Source organism: Etheostoma cragini, chromosome 15 (assembly GCF_013103735.1).
Source record: "Etheostoma cragini isolate CJK2018 chromosome 15, CSU_Ecrag_1.0, whole genome shotgun sequence".
In the NCBI taxonomy this organism is placed as follows: Eukaryota; Metazoa; Chordata; class Actinopteri; order Perciformes; family Percidae; genus Etheostoma; species Etheostoma cragini.
The window spans coordinates 10,126,410-10,146,021 of record NC_048421.1 but is presented as its reverse complement, the minus strand read 5'-3'; the positions used below and the strand labels follow the sequence as shown (position 1 = coordinate 10,146,021).

Here is a 19,612-nt window from a genome sequence, read left to right as displayed (position 1 = left end):
ATTTATTACCCATTATAAAGGTGTTTTGTTTTTTCACCACCTCATTTGGAATAAAATTTGACCATGTTCAATACTTTGGTCCTTGTATCAGTAAGCGGTTTGTATTCCATGCCTGTTTGTCAGTTTTCTTTGATTTACATCTTACACATTTTATGGTTCTGAAACACCCACCACTGAGTGAATTACCAAATACCAAAATGATTGCAGGCTACAAGTTTGACATAAATCATGTTTGTAAAAATGCAGTTTTACTTATCCTCAGTGTAGATCAGAACAATCATTACACTGTAATGTTTTGCATTCATTAATTTCAACAAATGCTGCAATATGATTCATTTATTAATGAAAACTCAGATGTCTGTACATTAATACTTTTACAGCTTAAATTTTGTAAAACTGGTTTATCATAAAATCAATAAATAAATTGAAGTGATGAATGAAATGTATATCTTCCATCTAGTGCAACATTAGTGTTAAAATTAAAGATGGAGAAATGTACGGCATTTTTCCATCATCCAACCCAGCTGTTGGGCTTTACTGCTCAGTCTCCTGCACAGTCTGCAGTGTCCAGAGTGAGGAAGACCTCCGCTTGGCACTTAAATGAACCTTTGATTTCATGGAAGAGTTCACAGCTCTGCAGGTTTGGTGTAATGTCTTTGATGCAAACAGGCTGTTGGGGAGGAACAGAGAAATTGTTAAATTACAAAAATGTAATCTTCAAATTCTTTAAACTTGAATCAGACATTGTGATGTTCGATATAACACTAATCAAGAGTTTATTTATATGGACCTCATTTCAAAGGTACTTTGTCACCTTCATTGTCAAAATGATAACGAAGCACATTTACCTCCCAGTGTTCCCATTTCATGCTACTTTTTCCACTTAACATTTCAAAGGGACTTACTGCACTTGACATTTTGGACAGTTTTTGTTTAGTAATTTTAAGATTTTACATATTTAATATAAATGTAATTCAAAGTTAAATCCGACCGTTCTGCTTATATTTCACTTACCTGCTATTAGATTTATAATGTGGCTAATGGATCTGCATAAGTTTTTTAATTCATAAATCGGGCTTTCTCAGGTTCAGTGGTGCTGACTGGACAGCGCCTCCACGACTCAAATGATCCAGGTCCGGGGAAAGTGAATTTGTTCTGCTTAAACTAACGTTCGTGTGAGTACAATATTGGGCCGTTATGCCTTAAGTTTAAAATCTGAAATACAATTTAGTTTCCAGCCTTTTATTTTAAAGATAGCAAATAACTGATGTTTGGTATTTAAAAGAGAAACAGGATTCAGGTTAATATTAAGGTTAAAAATGTTAAATGATACACTTTAGCGCTCTTGCGGTGAGCTACCGCGCCATTTGCCGCGTAATGGCATCCCACCCATAGGATACGTCGAAAAAAAATCTATCACCACTCACAATTGTCTTCAGGAGGAAATTGTGCGGAGGGTACTCAGGAAACGCGCTGTTGGTCGCCAACTCTTCGCTGTCTGACGGCTCCGGCTCGGCTCTCCTGCCGTACGGAGACCTGCGGATACCGGACAACAAGCCGGATGCCCGGCCAACCGAGTAGCTCGGGCCGGCCACCTGCTTGTACCACGCCTCCGTCGGACTGCAAGCCACCAGCACGGAGATCACCACGACGGAGAACACGAGTTTAGCGGGCATCTCCATGTCGAGCACTGAAGTTTGGTCCTGCGCACCTCTGACTGACTGGTGGTTCTCGATGTCTCCGCTCTGCTTCAGTCTTTACTGGGACCCCGTCATCATTCTCGCAATGTCGTCAAAACTGTCCCGGAGGGGGCAATTTACGCACGCACGCGCACACACACATGCACACCTACCGTCAGAGAAACCCAATCCTCCGAAGAGCTCTGTTTGAAATATCAAATTCTGTCATAAAATCTAATTTTTGAAAAGCAATTGTGAAGTCTTCATGTGTGCTGAAATAAATGAAGGTCTCTTTTCAATTACTCGAACATGGGAGAACAGACCTACTCCTAAAAATGCGTACAGAGATGACTTGGCTAGAGACAATGTTAGCGTGAATCCCTGTTAAGTTTATTTATTTAATTATTTATTTATTTTTCAACCATGCAGCCACAATAAAACTATGAAAAGTACAAAATGGAAAATAGACTTTGTGACAACTCTGGTATGACCACAACAAAGCAACATGCAGTAAGACTGCCAGTATGCACAGGACTTATGTTTCATGCACAGGAGTCACACATCTAAACAGAAAAAGATGAAGGGGAGGACTGAGTGCGATGCATGTGACCTGATTTCACAGGCTGAAAACTTTCCTAAAGCAACCAAAGACCTTATTTTTTCCATTACAGGAAGCTGTTCTTTAAGATTATAGATTAAGAAGCAGATGAAGGAAAGCAACAACTCATTCACTGTGTATTTTGAGAAAAGGCCATCGACAACCCCTGCACAGCATTTTGCAAACATTTTACGATCAATTACAAGCTTGATGATTTGGCTTTATTTGTAACATGTGCACTGTGACTTGGACACTGATGCCCCTCTTTCTGGCTGGTAAGAACAGCACTTACTTCTTGTTTAATTTTTTTTGTTTAAATTATTTAAAAACTATCTTACAGGGTATGTTTGAATCCATATCTTTTAGCTGTTGTCTGCAATACATGGAACGTGGTCTACCAACAGCAACGAATCTGTGCAGTGAAAGGCTCTTCTGCTGTCATTCCTTGTTTGTTCTACTATCCTGACAACCTGAGAGTGAAAAACGTCATGTGGGGTCAAGTTAAGTCTCATACTTTCAAGACTCGCTTCATTTCTGACAGGAACTTAAAAAAAGTCACAGCAAGATTCCAGTACATTGGTGACAAACATCACAATTGTTCTTTAAGAATACACCAAGTGGAGCATAATGATGCAGGAAAACACGTCTTCAGATTTACAACTAACAACAAAAGGGACAAATGGACTGGAAAAGATGGCTCAACATTGAAGGTTGTTGGTAAGTTTTCACAATATAAAAATTATTGTGAATCTTCTTAGGTTAAATCTAAAGAAATAGCTTACTTTGCTCTTCTAGATTTGAGAATTTCGGTGACAAAGCCTGATGGAAACGGAACAACAAAGGAGGGCGACTCTGTGAATCTGACCTGCAGAAACAGCTGTGATGGCGGGAACATTTTGTCTGCTTTCACCTGGTTTAAGAATGGAGAACCCATAGCTGAGGGACCTACATTTTATTTAAGCAACATGTCCTCCACAAACTCTGGAAACTACACCTGTTCTCTGAAAAGACACACAGCAGCATCTTCAGGAGTCATACATATTGATGTTGAATGTGAGTATTAGACACAAAATCAACACTTGAATGAAAAGGAAATAAAAACGATGTGATTTAGATAATGAAAATGAAATCTACCAATTTGCGAAATGAGTTCCTTGATAGTTAACAGCTCCAGTTTTCTTCAGATAGCCCCAAGAACACATCAGTGTGTGTCAGACCATCGATGGAGGCAGACGCCGGCAGCAACATAACCCTGACCTGCAGCAGCCATGCAAACCCCCCAGTGGAGAATTATTCTTGGGTTAAAATAGATGACGGTGATGTAATGGATGTTGGAAAAGGGCCTGTGTTCGTCCCTGATGATGGTGGCCAGTATTTATGCAGTGCCAGCAACAAACATGGAAGCCAAAACTCCTCTGTTGTTACTTTAAAAATGAAACGTAAGTGGATCTTTAGTTGCTCATATTACCAGTCCTTTAGTGTCTTTCTCTAATTTAACTCACGATTCTTTGATTCTTTTACCTTTGTTGACGTTGACTTCATCATTGATTGGGGTCCTGCTGACCCTACTGCAGTATATGTAAAAATTTAAATAATTGCTAAATCAACCATTGTTTTCTACAAATACATACTGTGTATTTCTTAATTTCGAAGTTGTCTGGAAATAACAATAAAACCGTGTAATTAAACCAAATGTAGTAATAGAATTTGCATGAACAAATGTAAAATGAAGTTATAGCGGTGTTCCTAATGTTTGAAGTGAATATAGACCCCAGGGAGTATATGTGTTATAACACATGATTCCAAATAGGGTCAATTGAATTAGACCCTTTTGTAAATAATTTTGTGCCACATATTTTAGGACTTATTGAACAACAAATCATGAAAACAACTGTAACACACTGCCTTTATTTTACAGCATACTGGGCAACGTGTACCAGAGATGTACTAATCATTGCTACTGTTGCTGTGTTCCTGATTGTTATTCTCGTTACTGCCGTCAGAAGGTAAGCTGTATTTGTAGCTCCTTTTCCAACACGCACCAGTCAAGTATTTAGAATGAGTGATAATACGAAAGTATAGGTCATGCGTTCAAATCTTATTTAAGCAAAAGTATGTATTTGTCATAAGTTAAAAAAAATGTAGCCTCTTTTAAGTGTCAAAAGTAAAAACACTGATTATTCAGAATGGACCTTGTTACCATATTATAATTATTATTATTATCGTTATATCTTATTGATTTGTTAATTCAGATTTAGGTATAAGCAACATTTAAATGCAGCTGGTCGAGATGGAGCCAATGCCAATTACTTGTTACATTGTTTGCCAGTTTAATCAAGCGTAATGCATCATATCTCTAAAGGTATCATATGTACAGTATGTACCGTATGTAAAGTCCTGAAGGAGCACACAGGTTACGTTACCTAATCAGGTCCTGTCAGCAAAATCATCTTTGGGTGTTTGCTAAACATGACCGGATGTGGCAGAATTAATGACAGACCACAAATAAGAATCCTTGCACTGTGTTGTTCATTGCTCAGAGGTCTGCTGATGTATATCACGATCATGTCTTAGCAATGATCACTTTTTTTTTTTCAGACTCCACAAAAAAAAGACGTGGGTACCAGAGACAGAGGAGGACATGCAGGTGACCTTTTTGTGGCATACATAGACAGTACGCTCCATACTACATAACAATTAGGGCTGGGAGTTTCTCGGAAGTTGTCTGCAACCCAGTTAAGCAGGTGAAAGGCAAATCTAACCCACATCCTAAATCTCTGCTCAATGACATACCATGATGGACATCAGATAAGAGAAAGCAGAGGTTGTTTTGGTTGTGTGGTTGAAACAGAAGCTCATAACAAAAACATAAAGGTAGAATTTAAAACATAAGGAGGGATTGTTCTACACTAATTAAAAATTGTTTTTGATTGTATGCAGAATACAGACTATGTCAACTGGCTGCCCTGTGACAGCCAATCACAAGAGGGCGATCAGTGTGAGGAAGCAGCCACAGAAGTCGTCTATTCAACTGTACACTTCACCAACAAAAGACAGTCAAACATGTGAGATGTTTTTACACTTGATTTGATCCATTTTTTCCACGTTTGATGCATGGGAGGAACATGAACTGATTGACTGCATCGCCTGCAGGCTACAGCAGACGGACTCCCATAATGAAGTCGTAGTTTACATCACAGCGTGCAGGTGAAGCTCAGGAAACACACATTTAATGAATGATTATTCGCATAAAATGGCTTCACTGCAAACATTTTTATTCTCTTTTTCAGGAACCATCCATCCAACCCTTTATAGTTCAAGCCTCTCCAATTTGAAATTAAACACTCGCCGTTTTGCAGTAATACGTGGGTTTTGAGGGCATTTGGTTTCTCATTTTTTTCTTACTTATTGAAAATCTGTAAGATGTGCTGCACCTGCAATGTATTCAAGATAAATATTATAAACCAGGTGAGAAAAAAAATGTGAAGAGGCATCTTCATGAAGGTACAAATTACTGTGTAAATTAGTTTTTGTTTTAATGCATGTTATTGTATTTCTTTCACCGTTCATCTGTGTCAAATGTGTTTGGATTGTGTGCGTGCACACACTGCCTTTTAAGTTGCTTTCTGATGCTCAGTGTTTTATAAATCACATTAACTCCTGTTTTGTGCTTTTGGCACTGTAAAAGTGAATTTACTTCCTGTAGTCTTTAGTTCCAGAGCATCTCAGGAGTTGTAAACCTGCACTACTGACAAGGCAGAAATATGTGAAATAAATATTTTATGTAAGATACAAATTATTGTATTGGATAAAGGAGAGCTAAACAAAAACATTGTCACCTACAGTAAAACTAAACGCGTCCCTGCTGTTTAGTGGTCTTTCTTTTCTTTGATGCAATGAGATATACTCACCAGGTCCACATACACATAACACAAACCACATAGACATGCACTGCAAAAACTACGTAATGTTTAAAATCTCTAAAACACACTTCGACATAATGTACCAAGAGAATGAGGTGACTTCACTTGTTTCTAGTAATCTAGGAAATTGATGCAGCAGAAACAGAAACATCCTCTTCTTTATCCCACACATTCTTCGTCCTCGCAAAACGTGCCTGCATTACCCACGATGCATCTCTATGGCTGACATTTTGATCATGCAGAGCAAGAAGTGGACTTCTGGTATGATGAGCTCCCTTCTCTTCAACTCCACACCTCCAGGTTCTTTTCATTTTCAAACTTGTAGTGTTCAGCCCCCCCAACCAACGCTGATTTAAGTGACATCATTTGAGGCAATTTATCAGACTTCGCTCAGTTCTCTGGAGCCACAACAGGCTTTATACATCTTTTTCACATATGCAGTGCAGTGGTACTTTTGATGTGTAAAGTTGAGTTTAATTGCTGATGATGTGTATTGGCAAAGCATATAACAAGGTACAGGTTCAACAACACTGTAGTTTACACTGTAGTTCACATTTTGCATACACATAGCACTTAGTGGCAAGTTATCAAAAGTAAACATGGAAAATGAATATGGCTAAAACATACTTTAAGAACAGAGTACAGTCAATACACTAAATAGTGACACTTGGTTGTGGGGTGTTTAAAAAATGTCACAGTACCTTTGACTGCTCTGCCCACAATAAAACAACATTATTAGTGTGTGCTGTGTGCCATTTCCTCTCTGCAGGGCCTGGTTTCATATGTATACCGCTCAGGATCCGATTGAAGCTGTGCATTGAGTCTGTGGTGTGAGCGACCTCATTTCAGGGGCATAGAATGTTTTCAAGAGACGATCCAAAAGGGTACTTATGGTACATTACAGGAAACTTTGGTTACAACGTGACACACTGACTCTGTGAAAACAATTAAAGTATTCTGCAGAGACTTTGAGCTGAAAGTTTAAAATCAAATAGAGATGTGTGTTGAAGGCAGAAACCTGACATGGACACTGATGCTTCTGTTTCTGAGCAGTAAGTACAACATTTTACTCTCATTTAAGGTAGCATTTTTATGTTGAATTAATGCATGCAGCAATACATTTGTTTCAGGTGCTCTTTGCAGTGAGTGGAAAGTGACTTATCACCAACAACATATCTGTGCAGTGAAAGACTCGTCTGTTGTCATTCCTTGTTCATTTTCCTATCCTGGCAATCTGATAGTGCAAAGTACTGCATGGGGTCATGAAAAATATCACATTTTTAATGGTCCTTTCAATTTTTACAGTAACTTGAATAAAACGAAAACGAGATTTCAGTATATTGGTGACACAAATCGCAATTGTTCTTTAAAAATAAACCAAGTGGAGCACAATGATACAGGAAAACACGTCTTCAGATTTACAACTAATGACGAAAGAGGCAAGTGGACTGGTATGGATGGCTCAACATTAAAGGTTGTTGGTAAGTTGTAATAACAACACTATAATTGTAAATCTTCTCTGCACTTTAATCCATAAACAAACTTAAGCTGTACTTTGCTCTTCTAGATTTGAGCATTTCATTGACAAAGCCTAATGGAAACGGAATAACAAAGGAGGGCGACTCTGTGAATCTGACCTGCAGAAACAGCTGTGATGGCGGGAACATTTTATCTGCTTTCACCTGGTTTAAGAATGGAGAACCCATAGCTGAGGGACCTACATTTTATTTAAGCAACATGTCCTTCACAAACTCTGGAAACTACACTTGTTCTCTAAAAGGACACACAGCAGCATCTTCAGGAGTCATACATATTGATGTTGAATGTGAGTATTAGACACAAAATCAACACTTGAATGAAAAAGAAATAAAAACGATGGGATTTAGATAATGAAAATGAAATCTACCAATTTGCAAAATGAGTTATTTGATAGTTAACAGCTCCAGTTTTCTTCAGATAGCCCCAAGAACACATCAGTGTGTGTCAGACCATCGATGGAGGCAGACGCCGGCAGCAACATAACCCTGACCTGCAGCAGCCATGCAAACCCCCCAGTGGAGAATTATACTTGGGTTAAAATAGATGACGGTGATGTAATGGATGTTGGAAAAGGGCCTGTGTTCGTCCCTGATGATGGTGGCCAGTATTTATGCAGTGCCAGCAACAAACATGGAAGCCAAAACTCCTCTGTTGTTACTTTAAAAATTAAATGTAAGTGGATTTTTATTTGCTCATATTTAGTGTCTTTGATAAACCTTTGCTTGAACAGTTTTGAAAAAAATATATATTTTTAAAGGCTCATCAAAGCGGAATTGAAACAATCATTTTTAAACGAGTAGATTATGTGTCACATCTTTTGACTTTCATTTGACTACTTCATTGTTGTCTCACAAAGCTAAGCCACGGCCTTTCTACACAGCAGATTGGACATTTACCAAAGATGTACTAATCATTGCCATAATTGCTGCTGTTTCTGTGCTAATGATTGTGACCATTGTTTTTGCCATCAGAAGGTAAGCTGTATTTACACTTTATCACTTAAATAGCTCACAACAATCATGTGATGATGTTCAAAAGTCTTTTAATGTCTTTCAGACGCAACAGAAAAAGGACAAGAGCACCAGAGAGGAGTGAGGAGTGTGAGGAAGACACCCAGGTGGGACTAATATTACATGGACTATTTAAGGCTTATATGGTTCTATTGTGTTCTGAATTTGTTATTTATAGCTGACATCCTGTACATTACAGGTTAATATGTTAGTTGCACGGTGGTTGTCTACAAACACGTTAATCATGCAAGCAAGTTCCACTCATGAGGTTGTTTTTCTTGTGTGTAAAAACCCGCCATGCAGTAGAACTGAGAACTGAATGTAAGAGGATAATATGTTCTACACTAATTCATCATTTTTATATTCATGCATATTCAGAATTCAGTCTATGTCAACTATCGTGTTTTGGACAATAACCAATCACAAGAGAGAAATGGATGTGAGGAACAAACACTAGAGCTCATCTACACAACTGTTGACTTTCACACCGAGAGAAAGATGTGAGATATTTCATGTTACCTATTTTTCAAAAAATAGTTTATGTTGCATTAGAGGCACTCATCAACTGTATCGCGTGCAGGAAGCAGCAGATGGCCTCCCATAACGATGACGAAGGGGTGGTTTACAGCACAGTGTGCAGGTATAAAGCTCAGCAAGCACATATATTTATCTTTAATATAAGATCACCACAAAACAGTGCAAATGTTTTCTTCTTTGCTTCTTTGTTTTTCAGGAAACTCTTGAATCCTACATATGTTGAAACTCCCTGAATGGACAACAAGCACATGCCGTTTTGAAGGAAAAGGAAACAAATTGTGGCAAAATATTACAAACATACACATACAATACAAATACATTTTCTTCTGTCAACGCTAATTCTTGTTGATCAAACTCAAGACCAAAAAAAGAGGACCATGTAAAATGTCAAAACTCAAGGTTTCATCAAAGAGAAAAATAAAAGTTACGTTTTTTTTTGAACGCATGTGATCATATTTCTTTCGCCATGCCTGAGTATCATACAGTATGTGTGTGGAGGTGCACCAGCTGGCTCTTAAGTTACTTTCTGGTATTCAGGGTTTTACAAATAATAAATGCTCTTGTGTTGTGTTTTGGTACTGTGGAAGTTAATTTGCTGTTGTTTAGTTTCTTAGGTTTTTAAGTATTTTAGTCATGTATTACTCAACCAGGCCGCACACAATTGGAGCAGGTTCATAAAAGATGGAAATATGTTAAATAAATTAAATACAGACATTAAGTGAGGTACAAACTATTATAATACACAAATGTGAGAAAACAAAAACATTATACAGTTTCAGGGGAACAAGTGAACTCACGACTCATTCAGGTTCAGTTGTCTTTCTTCCTATTAATGTAACACTCTGTGTCATCATATTACATTTTTAATACTTCATAACATCGGCCTGATTGCCCTTCCGGGCGTCAGTGATGGATGTAGATGAAATAATACACCTTCACATTTAATATGCAAACATTCATCATTGATAACTATAGGCTACTTGCCATTTCATTTAACTTCTTATTTGCCAAAACAATTTGGGCAACAAAATGGCCTTGACAAGCTTCTTCTCCTACTTCTTGTATCTGAGACAATTTAAGAGTCTCCAAACAGCTCTTAATGTTATTCTTATGATTTCCACTTTTGCGGTTTTGTTTTTAACTTGACTTGTGCATGCATTTTTTTTTTGCTATAGGGCCAGAGGACTCTCTTTCTCTCTCTCTCTCTCTCTCTCTCTCTCTGTTTCTCTTTCTTTCTCTTTCTTTTATACAAGTTGCGTTGTAAATAACAAGTTAAGATACCTTCAGATCTGACAGCTTCAATGCAACACATACCTAAGCTGGGAGTGCAGTCTAAGTTGCCATGACAACATACTTGCACAAAATGAACCTGAAACACTTAAGATACAGTAGGTGTTTCCAGAAGATAAGGTGACTCTTTTTTTTTTTTGGCACAGCATCCACATGCAAACGGTTGAAATAATAAAACTTGTCTGGTCCCTGCGCTCAATGGCACATTCTTACACAAAGTTCAAGGTTATTCTGCCCTCTGCTGACAATTTAAGAGCATAGCATTCTACAGAAGTTAGTGTTGAGCCTTCATTACTCAAATGAACACAACTCGCCTCAATGGAGAAGTTTGTGTCATGTGAGAGCTGTAGAGAGACACAGCTCAAACAGGATCAAAGGTCATCCCACAGACATCACTGGATGCCCAGTGTAAACTATTAACTGTAACTATATACAATATGATTGCTTCTACGGATGAGTTACCTAGAGAAGGCATTATGCAAGAGCTACAAACACATAGCTCAGCCTGAATCCATGTGTAGCTTTAAAATGACTATACAAATCTGTTGAAGTTGAGGGGCACATACAGGAACTGGTCCAGTGCTGCTACTTTGTGGACATGTTGCTGTGGTGAACGACTTCTTGCTTTCTATTTGCACACATTAACACAATGGAGGCATTTCCACGTAGCCTGTGATAGTTTTCCACTGTAGGCCACTGGATAACAGCCAGTTGGCTGTGTCCTTGCTCAAAGTGAAAGTCAAATACAGCCACAAGTTTCTCTTGGTGCTTGAATGCTTGTGACCGTATTTATCTAACCAGAGACTGAACTGGACAGAGATTAGGTAAAACTCTGCAAGCACTGTTGGGTAAAAGTACACACTTGTACTAACAATCATCGTTTAGGACAAAGATAGACACAATTTGAAAATCCCAAAAGTATCAATTTTTAAATGCATCTAAACAAACGTGCTTTTATGCCACAAGCCATGAAGACAATGCTACTCTTCATGAAAGCTGTTTTAAGGGGTGTTTATACAGATTTGGCATTATCCTGTGGGACAGTTATTTCTAAAAAATAAAATACTAAAGGAAAATCCCACAATTTGTGTAACTAAATCACTTGATGGACCATGGCTCCCTATGTAATCTTTCTTTACATTAACCATTCAGAAACGACATGCCCCTCTTGGATTGTGTGGACTGTGCTTGTGTTATATCGTACTTATGCATCACTTGATCATGAATACAAACTAGATTTGTTGATCAGTGTCATTAGAACAGGTTGTACTAGTCCCAACTTGCCACACCTGTGCATAAAAAACTTGCTCAGCCATCCTCCCCAGTCCAGAAATAAATACTGATATGAGCCATTAAAAGTAAACTGTTTTAGTTGACGCCCATTTCTGATTAAACGAAACTGTACAAGACATGCGGAAACGGAATAACAGTAGTGTCTAGGATGTGACTCTGCCGGCGGTAACGTTAGGTCCAGCAGAGATGACTTCTGGGCTTTTCCATTTGCTGAAGAGAAGAAATAATTTATAAGGTCGCGACAGTCTTTTCAGGTAGGACATGTTTGTTACCTCTCCGTAGAAAGCTGGAGGCGATAACGTCAGACATTTCGAGAAATTCAAAATAATAATGTAATGTTAATCATATTAGCTGTAGTTAGCTAACTTATCAGACCTCGCTGTCATGGGACTCTTCTGCGTAAGTCTGGCTCAAACGGGTATTAAATGCAATGTCATTTGGTTATCAGCCGTCCTTGCACCGGCACATCTTATTTAATTTTTTTCTAGAAAGTGAGTCGGAGAGCAAACAGACTTAGCTAATGAGCTAACATAACGCTGTTATACAGTAAACTAGTTAGCTAACTCGCTGCCTAAATGTAGCAAGGACACCTATTCCGTGTGACACAGAGCAGTTATTGTGTCGTGATTATGCAATAATATTGGTAACGTTAGCTAATATAGGTTTATTTAGTTTGCATTCCCTTTTGCTGTTGTCGAATGAGGTTATAGGTCGACATTTCTATTTTCCTTCTCTTTTTGGGGGGGTCTAAACAGGAAGTGACGCAAAATATACTTTTACAAAGCAACCACGCTATTGGATAAACTGTGGACTCAAAGATCTTTTCATTAAGAAGGGTGCATCACTCGATGCTTTAAAAACGTTGTCCCTCATTCCAGTCTGTAAATAAAGATAGGTCTAAACTCTCTCCTTCTGCAAACTTGTTTTGCGATCCTAACTGCAACCTTATAATACCCCCACGATTAATACATAAATGTTTCTTTAACAATGTTGTTTTACAAGTTTTTCGGATTAAAGACAATTTGGGGCATAAATAAACAGTCAAGTACACTGTCACATCTAGTTCCTGCAATTTTCATGGCATTGTTTTTACCCTGCCTATCAATATTACCCATAGACTGATACAGTCTATGATATTACCACATATTTGCTAACATAACAATTATTTTACACATTTTTTATTTGAAAAATAATCACGGAAATTCTCAGTGAGAGATACCCAACATTTGACAATATTTGACTATATAGAGTATGAACAGAAAGTAGCACTTTTTTCACTGGTTAGGAAATCTTAAGAACATTTCTTTGCTAAACTCTGAGCTGAATAACTCTGTTGCCTCACATAAAAGACCCACAACAATGTATGAACAAATATGCAATAAACTTAATCACAGCAATGCTCTCTCTGGGTCAAACATTCAAACCATAATTGTTGCCTCAGGGTGTGACCAGAAGTCCTGAGGGCTTTTCTTAATACATCCATGGTTGTTAACAAAGAGCAAGCAAAGCAGTGATTATGTCCTTAAACTGGAAATGAAGCATAGACTACTGCAAATTTTACAGAATCCCTTTTTTCAAATTGTCTTCGGTAATTTTCAACAATTATAGTAGGAATGTATTATTATTCCTAATTTAAAAAAATGTAATTGAAGTATTAGTTTCTCTACAGAAGAGTTCCTTTTTTTAATTACTTTTTCCTTCTTTTAACTAGTTATGTTATCTTTCTAAAGGTTAGTAATTTTTTTAAGGGAACTTGGTCTATTCTAGTGCGCAGTGAGACCTCTTAGTTTCTCTTCCCTGACTGATGTGAGTTTGCGCGACCGAAGGTGGGCGTGCAGCGGCTTGCTGTCACTGCTACATAGTTCTATTTCTTTAACTGTCTATGGTTCTATCCATTTCAATCACTTAGCTAACGAAATGTTTAGAGGCCAGTTTGTTGGGTAAGACTGGTCAAAGTCCATGTCGATGAAAGAAACTACTTAGGCGGTTGTTTCGGCAGAGCTGGAGACTGTCTCGTGAGGCCTGACGTTGCGAAATTGAAAGTGAAAGGAATCCGCGACAGGGTGGGACATCAACGTACATTGCAGTTGTTTCTTCTTTTGCAGAGATCACTTGTGTGAAGATGAAGTGCCCAAGTTGTTCACAACATATTGCAGAGAAGACCGCCAAGTTCTGTAGCGAGTGTGGCCAGAAGTTACCAGTCCAACCTGCAAACACACAGGGTAAGTAGATTCATTTAGAAATGTCTTGTAATAAAATATATAATTACATACAAAATGTGATTATTAAGGTCCGAAAAATGTATAAAAGAGCACTGGTTGTTTTGTTAGTACAATATCCACAAACTAATTTGGAGGACAGATGAGTCATACTGTAGTGTATACTGTAACTGTATGCCAGAGTGTTTCGATTGTGTGTTTGATGGTACTGCCCCTATCAATTTGGCCACACAATTGCCACAATAATTGGTTTTAACTTGTATGTAAAGTTAAGTAAACAATTATAAAAAAAAAGAAAAGTGGGTTCAACTCTTCAAAGCCTGCATTTTGTATTGTCATACCATGAGTCTGTGTTGCAATACTTAGGCTTATAGTACTTTTAAAAGCAAAATTAGAAATGACTTGACATGAAAATAATAAACATTTGGACTTGGCCATGTGTTATAGTTATTCTCTTACCTTAGGGTGGCAGCACATGGAGCTACAACAGTGACAGTAACCTGTGGTATTGAAAATAAAATTTGGCATTGAAACAATAAATATCGGTATTGAAAACTGTTGAACTGAAGTATAAAACACAAACATCAAAAAGTAATAATCTCATAATCCTATGATATTATTTCACTTTAACGTTTGTTTGCATCAGGATAGGTTTTTCAATGTCAATGTAAATTTTTTCTTGATGTCTGTGTCTTTTCAATGACAGTTGTTTTTTTTACGCTGTCAAGATTTTTACAGTGTCACTGTTTTCAGTTTCAACTTTCTGTCACTGTTTTGGCGTAGGGAGGAGGGGCCTGAGGGGAAGGACAAAGAGGGCGTGGCTTGTGGGAATTTACATAGGCTACTGGCGAGAGACCGCACCTCTATAGGAATCCTGCCATTTTTTCACACAGAAGCAGGCTGGTTTAGTGTTAACTTTTAATGTAGTTTGTTAGTGAATGCGTCCAGCCTTTTAGGGAGTGTGTGACTTGCCTAGAAGCCTATTATATGAAAAAATGGCAGATATGAACGGACTTACTTGAGATTTGGAGGTTCCAGGTGAACGTGTGGAAGACATTGCAGATATGCGGTTTTAACAACTCTGGGAGGATTTGTCTGGAGGTGTGGTCTCTCGCCAGTAGCCTCTGTAAATTACCCGTAAGCCACGCCCCCTTTATCCCTCCCCTCAGGCCCCTCCTCCCTATGCCAAAACAGTGACAGAAAGTTGAAACTGAAAACAGTGACATTGTAAAAATCTTGACAGCGTAAAAAAAAAAAAACTGTCACTGAAAAGACACGGACATCAAGAAAAAATTTACATTGACATTGAAAAACCTATCATGATGCAAACAAAAGTCAAAGTGAAATAATATCATAGGATTATGATATTATTACTTTTTGATGTTTGTGTTTTATACTTCAGTTCAACAGTTTTCAATGCCAATATTTGTTGTTTCAATGCCAAATTTTATTTTCAATACCACAGGTTACTGTCACTGTTCTAGCTCCATAGCAGCATCCCTGCATCATCTGTCCACACATTTGCAGACAGCAATACTACTAATAATAAAGTACAGCAGGTGACATTATGTACTAGTACAAAAAAATTATGTTGTGATTAATTTGGATATTGCAGTCAAAAAGGTATTATTATTGTCATCCTTCAAATCTTTCACCAGTTATGGGATGTGATTCGAATTCGACTGGAATGCAAATTAGCCTTAGGCAAATAACGATAACCCCCAGAGCAAGGCGTTGTAGTTGTAGTTTTCACATGTCTTAGGGTGCAGTCTGATTTGTATACCATTTATCTTTAATCCAGATACAAGAGATCAGCCCAAATCCTTGGTAGCAGACTCAGGAATTACGGCATCAGTTTCAGAGAAAAACGACCCACCTTTGGACAGGAAAGACTCTGATAAATCTCCCAAAAGGCCGAATGATGAGACCATTGGCCAACCAAAGAAAAAGGTGCGTGTGAATGTCTGTTATTCTACAAGGCAGACTTTCTATGTGCAAGAGTTAAATACTGAATGCCATTATCTCTTTCTAATATTTCCAATAATAGATAAGTTTAGGTTTGGTCTACCTTTTGGTTAAAATGTTATGCCAACTTCAGACTCTAGAATCAATTGGACTAAGACTTCAGTTGAATGCTTGGGCATGTTCATTGAAAATAAAAGTCAAAAAGACATACTTTCAGTTAATATTTCTAATAATGATATCCTACTTAACGTTACTTCACATCATCTAAAGGCCTTTTGTTTAGATCTTTAGACATTTAAAATGTTAGTCCATCAATAATACTTAGTATTACAAAAGTGGATTGTAATGCTGTTCTTCTACCACATGCCCTTCACAGAAGAAGAAAAAGAAGAAGAACAAAAAAAATAAAGATGGCAACTTGTCATCAGCCCAATACCCGTCCCATCTCTCCCTGGGAGACAACCAGGGGAGGAAGACCCAGGATGGGAAAGACTCTTCTGGCAGTGAAAGCTCAGATAATGCAATGGATGAAACACCAGACTCACTCCAGGATGAGCCCTCCTCACTGGAGAGCCAGCCTAGTTCTTTAGCAGCTAACATTCCTGCCGCACGCCCTGAAGACACACGCGTCGTTGAGAGGGAAAAGGCGGCTGCCACAGAAGAAGCAGGAACTGTGGGACAGCCTGAAGAAGCTCCAGGTGACCCTGCTAAAGGAGAGAGCAACACACCAAAATCAACTCCAGATCAGGTGCTCAACACAGCACCAGCTGACACTCCGACTCCCATCTCAGGTGATAGCAACATTACAACTTCTCAGTCAGGTTCGGGCAAAGGGACAAAGGTCACTATTGCTAAAGAACAAAAGACTGAAAAGAAAAACTCAAAGAACAAGAAAGACACAGCCAAACAACCTGCACTGGACCAGAATGCCAACGTGGAGCAACATGTGAAACAGACAGGAGAAAGCAAACAGAAGGGAAAGAGTCAGCAGGACCAGAAACAGAAGCAGGCTGTGGTAGCTAACCAACAGATGGTTTTTGGCCCTCAAAATGTATCAAAGGTAAGGTTGACTATACTGTATGGAAAGTAATCATTATTGACAGAAGCCCACATTTTTTTCTTTAACTGGAAAAAGAGTTTAAGGCGTATACTTAACCTACATATTTAATGCTACTTGTACAGGCTGACAGCAAAGGCTCCAGTGTGGACCCGCAGGGGACAGTAGAGGACATGGTGGTTCAGGCCTCGACCGCAGCACAAACCTCCGACGCTGACCATGGAAGTAAAGACGGCACTAAGGATAAACCACAGTCCAGCAGCCCAGCTGGCCCGACACCCAAAAGGTGGTTGTACACATGTGCTTTAGATCACCAATGCCAGTTGTGTGTGTGTGTTATTTGCTATATCTGTATTTATTTGTTTTTGCTTTTCAGGCCGACCAGGAACAACACCATTGCTGCACGAAACAGACTCACTATTTACTTCCATGCAGTTCTTTCAAAAGATTTCAAATTCGATCCAAAAGAAGATCGTATCTTCATCAGGGCTGGGCTCCACATAGGGACATGGGAGACCGATGCAGTTGAGCTGAATGTGTCCAGGTACGTGTTCTTAAATCACTTGTCTGTTTAGCTTAGATGGTGGTCTAACACACGGGCACATGAAACAAAGATACGCGCAAAAAAAGAATCCCCCAGCATTTAGTTTTGATTAGGAAAAAAATAACACTTTCCCATAATCATCGCCTTATTTAAGTACACGTAGTTTGTATTGACTCATTATGCTACTTGCTTGTTGACAAACTTGCTATAACTACATCTACAATCCCCAACTCAGGCTTAAGCTACCGATACAGTATAGTATAATATAATATAATAAACAAATACTTGATTTAATAACAGGCAGTGTCAAACAGAGAATTGCAGAGAAGCTGTAGTCTTCTGAGAGTTTTTTCCAGATGTGTGGTGCATAAAACCTGAACGCTGATTCTCTGTGTTTAGGTCTGACTCTGGACAGAAAAGAGACCTGAACTGTTAGTTCTAACCCTTTTTAAAACACCAATGTCCCACAATAACACAACAAACTGTTTATTTGAGGCAGTGGTAGACCAGCAACTCCTGTGTTCTGTGAGATAAAATTATTATTGTGTAATCCCATGTGTAAACTTAAACTGGGTTGCCTGACGGCAAAGTAAAGCAGTGAAAATATTTAAAATATGGCGTATACTAAAACTTTTCTTTTTTTTTTCTTTCGGGCTGACTGGGTAGTTTTAGTCAGATGGCAAAAATATGTTTAGCTGTGGCCCATGTTTACAGCATTACATTGCTTAGCTTCCATGTTGGTACTCCTGCATGCCTCTTACTAGGGGCTTGCTGACTGCCATCTACTGTATGTAATACACTGACTATGGATAGGTACCTCATACAACCCCACTTCAAAAACTTTGAACCATCATTTAACACCACATACTGTACATTTGACTTTATTTTCCTTTTCACACAGGGATCTTGGTGAACATGGTTTTCTGGTCGAGGGCAGTCTAACAACACTCAAAAGTGAAGCTGAATCTGTGTCGATACCATACAAATATATTGTCTATTACAATAAAACGCAAAAATATGCGTATGAGTACATATACAAACTGGATTCTACACACCAAACAACCAACAGATGTTTGTTCGTAAAACCACACCTTGTCAATGAAGACGGTAAATGTTACGTTCACTTTGTCCAGCTGTAATTATATTTGTTTGCATGCAAATGGAATCTGATTTAGTATAGTATGACAAATTTGAATTACAGACAATTCATGTATATTTTATGTTTTTTGTAAAGGGGACTGGCATCAATATGATGACATCATCTGTGCTGAGCCAACGAAGAACATGCTCAAACGCATTAAAGAAAGAATCTGGCCTGAACAAAGGAGTACTCTGATTCAAGGCAGAGAGATTGCGGGGAATATAATGCTCGAGACCATATTTGATCTTCTCAGGACCTGGACCCCTACCAATTTGAGAAGTTTTCTGATCCAGCTGAATCAGTTCTATCAAGTTTATGGGGAACCTTATGTGTATGAAGAAAAACAAAAGAAGTGGTACTCCTTAAACTATGGGGAAGATGATGTAAGTTCCTAATCTTTGTGGAAAACGTCTAGGCGCGCCCAGGTATGGCCTGCCGAACTTAGTCTCTCTGTGTCTCTGGTATAATTTCCTAGGTGAGGAAGATGCTAAAGGACTTCATGGTGACAAAGGTGATTCCTCAGTTGCTGAAGAATGGAAGCGGGGCGATGCTCTACATTCAGGATCCCATGAGAGCGGCTGTTATCATGCTCTTTTTATGGAGTCAACAAAAATTAAAACTGGATGATGGTGAGCTCCATAGGCTCTGCAGTGCACTCTGTTTACCCAAAAAAGACAAAGAGGACTTCCTCCAGTACTGGACAGAGTTTTCTCAGGATGTTGCTATTTTCAAAGAGTAGGTACCTATTCAATTAATGCTGTTGATATATATATATATATATATATATATATATTTTTTTTTTTTCTATTTATATGCT

The 19,612-nt window shown here is 38.4% G+C and overlaps 3 protein-coding genes across 9 annotated transcripts in view; 2 read left to right on the top strand and 1 right to left on the bottom strand.

Moving 5' to 3' along the window:
* Positions 1 to 321: 321 nt before the first annotated feature.
* LOC117958623 (neuropeptide B-like) lies at positions 322 to 1,806 on the bottom strand. Its single transcript, XM_034895119.1, has 2 exons — positions 1,428 to 1,806; positions 322 to 670 (listed from the first exon to the last, which is right to left on the bottom strand). Exons 1-2 carry the CDS (start codon positions 1,680 to 1,682, stop codon positions 542 to 544), a joined length of 384 nt encoding a protein of 127 aa, XP_034751010.1. The 5' UTR covers positions 1,683 to 1,806; the 3' UTR covers positions 322 to 541.
* Positions 1,807 to 2,347: 541 nt separating this feature from the next.
* Positions 2,348 to 9,856, top strand: LOC117958622 (B-cell receptor CD22-like). 4 transcript variants are annotated; one of them, XR_004659763.1, is made up of 17 exons: positions 2,348 to 2,552; positions 2,644 to 2,994; positions 3,073 to 3,330; positions 3,462 to 3,716; positions 4,196 to 4,283; positions 4,876 to 4,924; positions 5,218 to 5,342; positions 5,431 to 5,484; positions 5,568 to 7,252; positions 7,331 to 7,681; positions 7,768 to 8,025; positions 8,157 to 8,411; positions 8,620 to 8,713; positions 8,796 to 8,856; positions 9,128 to 9,249; positions 9,330 to 9,389; positions 9,483 to 9,529. XR_004659763.1 is itself a non-coding variant. In XM_034895115.1 (14 exons), exons 6-14 carry the CDS (start codon positions 7,198 to 7,200, stop codon positions 9,517 to 9,519), a joined length of 1,293 nt encoding a protein of 430 aa, XP_034751006.1. In that variant the 5' UTR covers positions 3,600 to 3,716; positions 4,196 to 4,283; positions 4,876 to 4,924; positions 5,218 to 5,342; positions 5,431 to 5,484; positions 5,568 to 7,197; the 3' UTR covers positions 9,520 to 9,856. The 4 variants fall into 4 exon arrangements, 3 of the variants coding, with proteins under 3 accessions (XP_034751008.1, XP_034751006.1, XP_034751009.1); XM_034895115.1 differs by lacking the exons at positions 2,348 to 2,552; positions 2,644 to 2,994; positions 3,073 to 3,330 and having other exon boundaries at positions 3,600 to 3,716; positions 9,483 to 9,856; XM_034895117.1 differs by lacking the exons at positions 5,218 to 5,342; positions 5,431 to 5,484; positions 5,568 to 7,252; ... (3 more) ...; positions 8,620 to 8,713; positions 8,796 to 8,856 and having other exon boundaries at positions 9,483 to 9,856.
* A 2,105-nt stretch (positions 9,857 to 11,961) lies between these two features.
* The window catches only part of rnf213a (ring finger protein 213a), a 30,915-nt gene continuing 23,264 nt past the window's right edge, over positions 11,962 to 19,612 (top strand). For all 4 annotated transcript variants that reach the window (XM_034893080.1, XM_034893082.1, XM_034893081.1 and 1 more), the window contains exons 1-9: positions 11,962 to 12,123; positions 13,975 to 14,091; positions 15,890 to 16,038; positions 16,430 to 17,113; positions 17,236 to 17,396; positions 17,487 to 17,654; positions 18,556 to 18,761; positions 18,889 to 19,178; positions 19,271 to 19,530. In XM_034893080.1, coding sequence (XP_034748971.1) covers positions 13,992 to 14,091; positions 15,890 to 16,038; positions 16,430 to 17,113; positions 17,236 to 17,396; positions 17,487 to 17,654; positions 18,556 to 18,761; positions 18,889 to 19,178; positions 19,271 to 19,530 — 2,018 coding nt within the window. In that variant the 5' untranslated portion in view covers positions 11,962 to 12,123; positions 13,975 to 13,991. The remainder of the gene's footprint in view (positions 12,124 to 13,974; positions 14,092 to 15,889; positions 16,039 to 16,429; positions 17,114 to 17,235; positions 17,397 to 17,486; positions 17,655 to 18,555; positions 18,762 to 18,888; positions 19,179 to 19,270; positions 19,531 to 19,612) is intronic.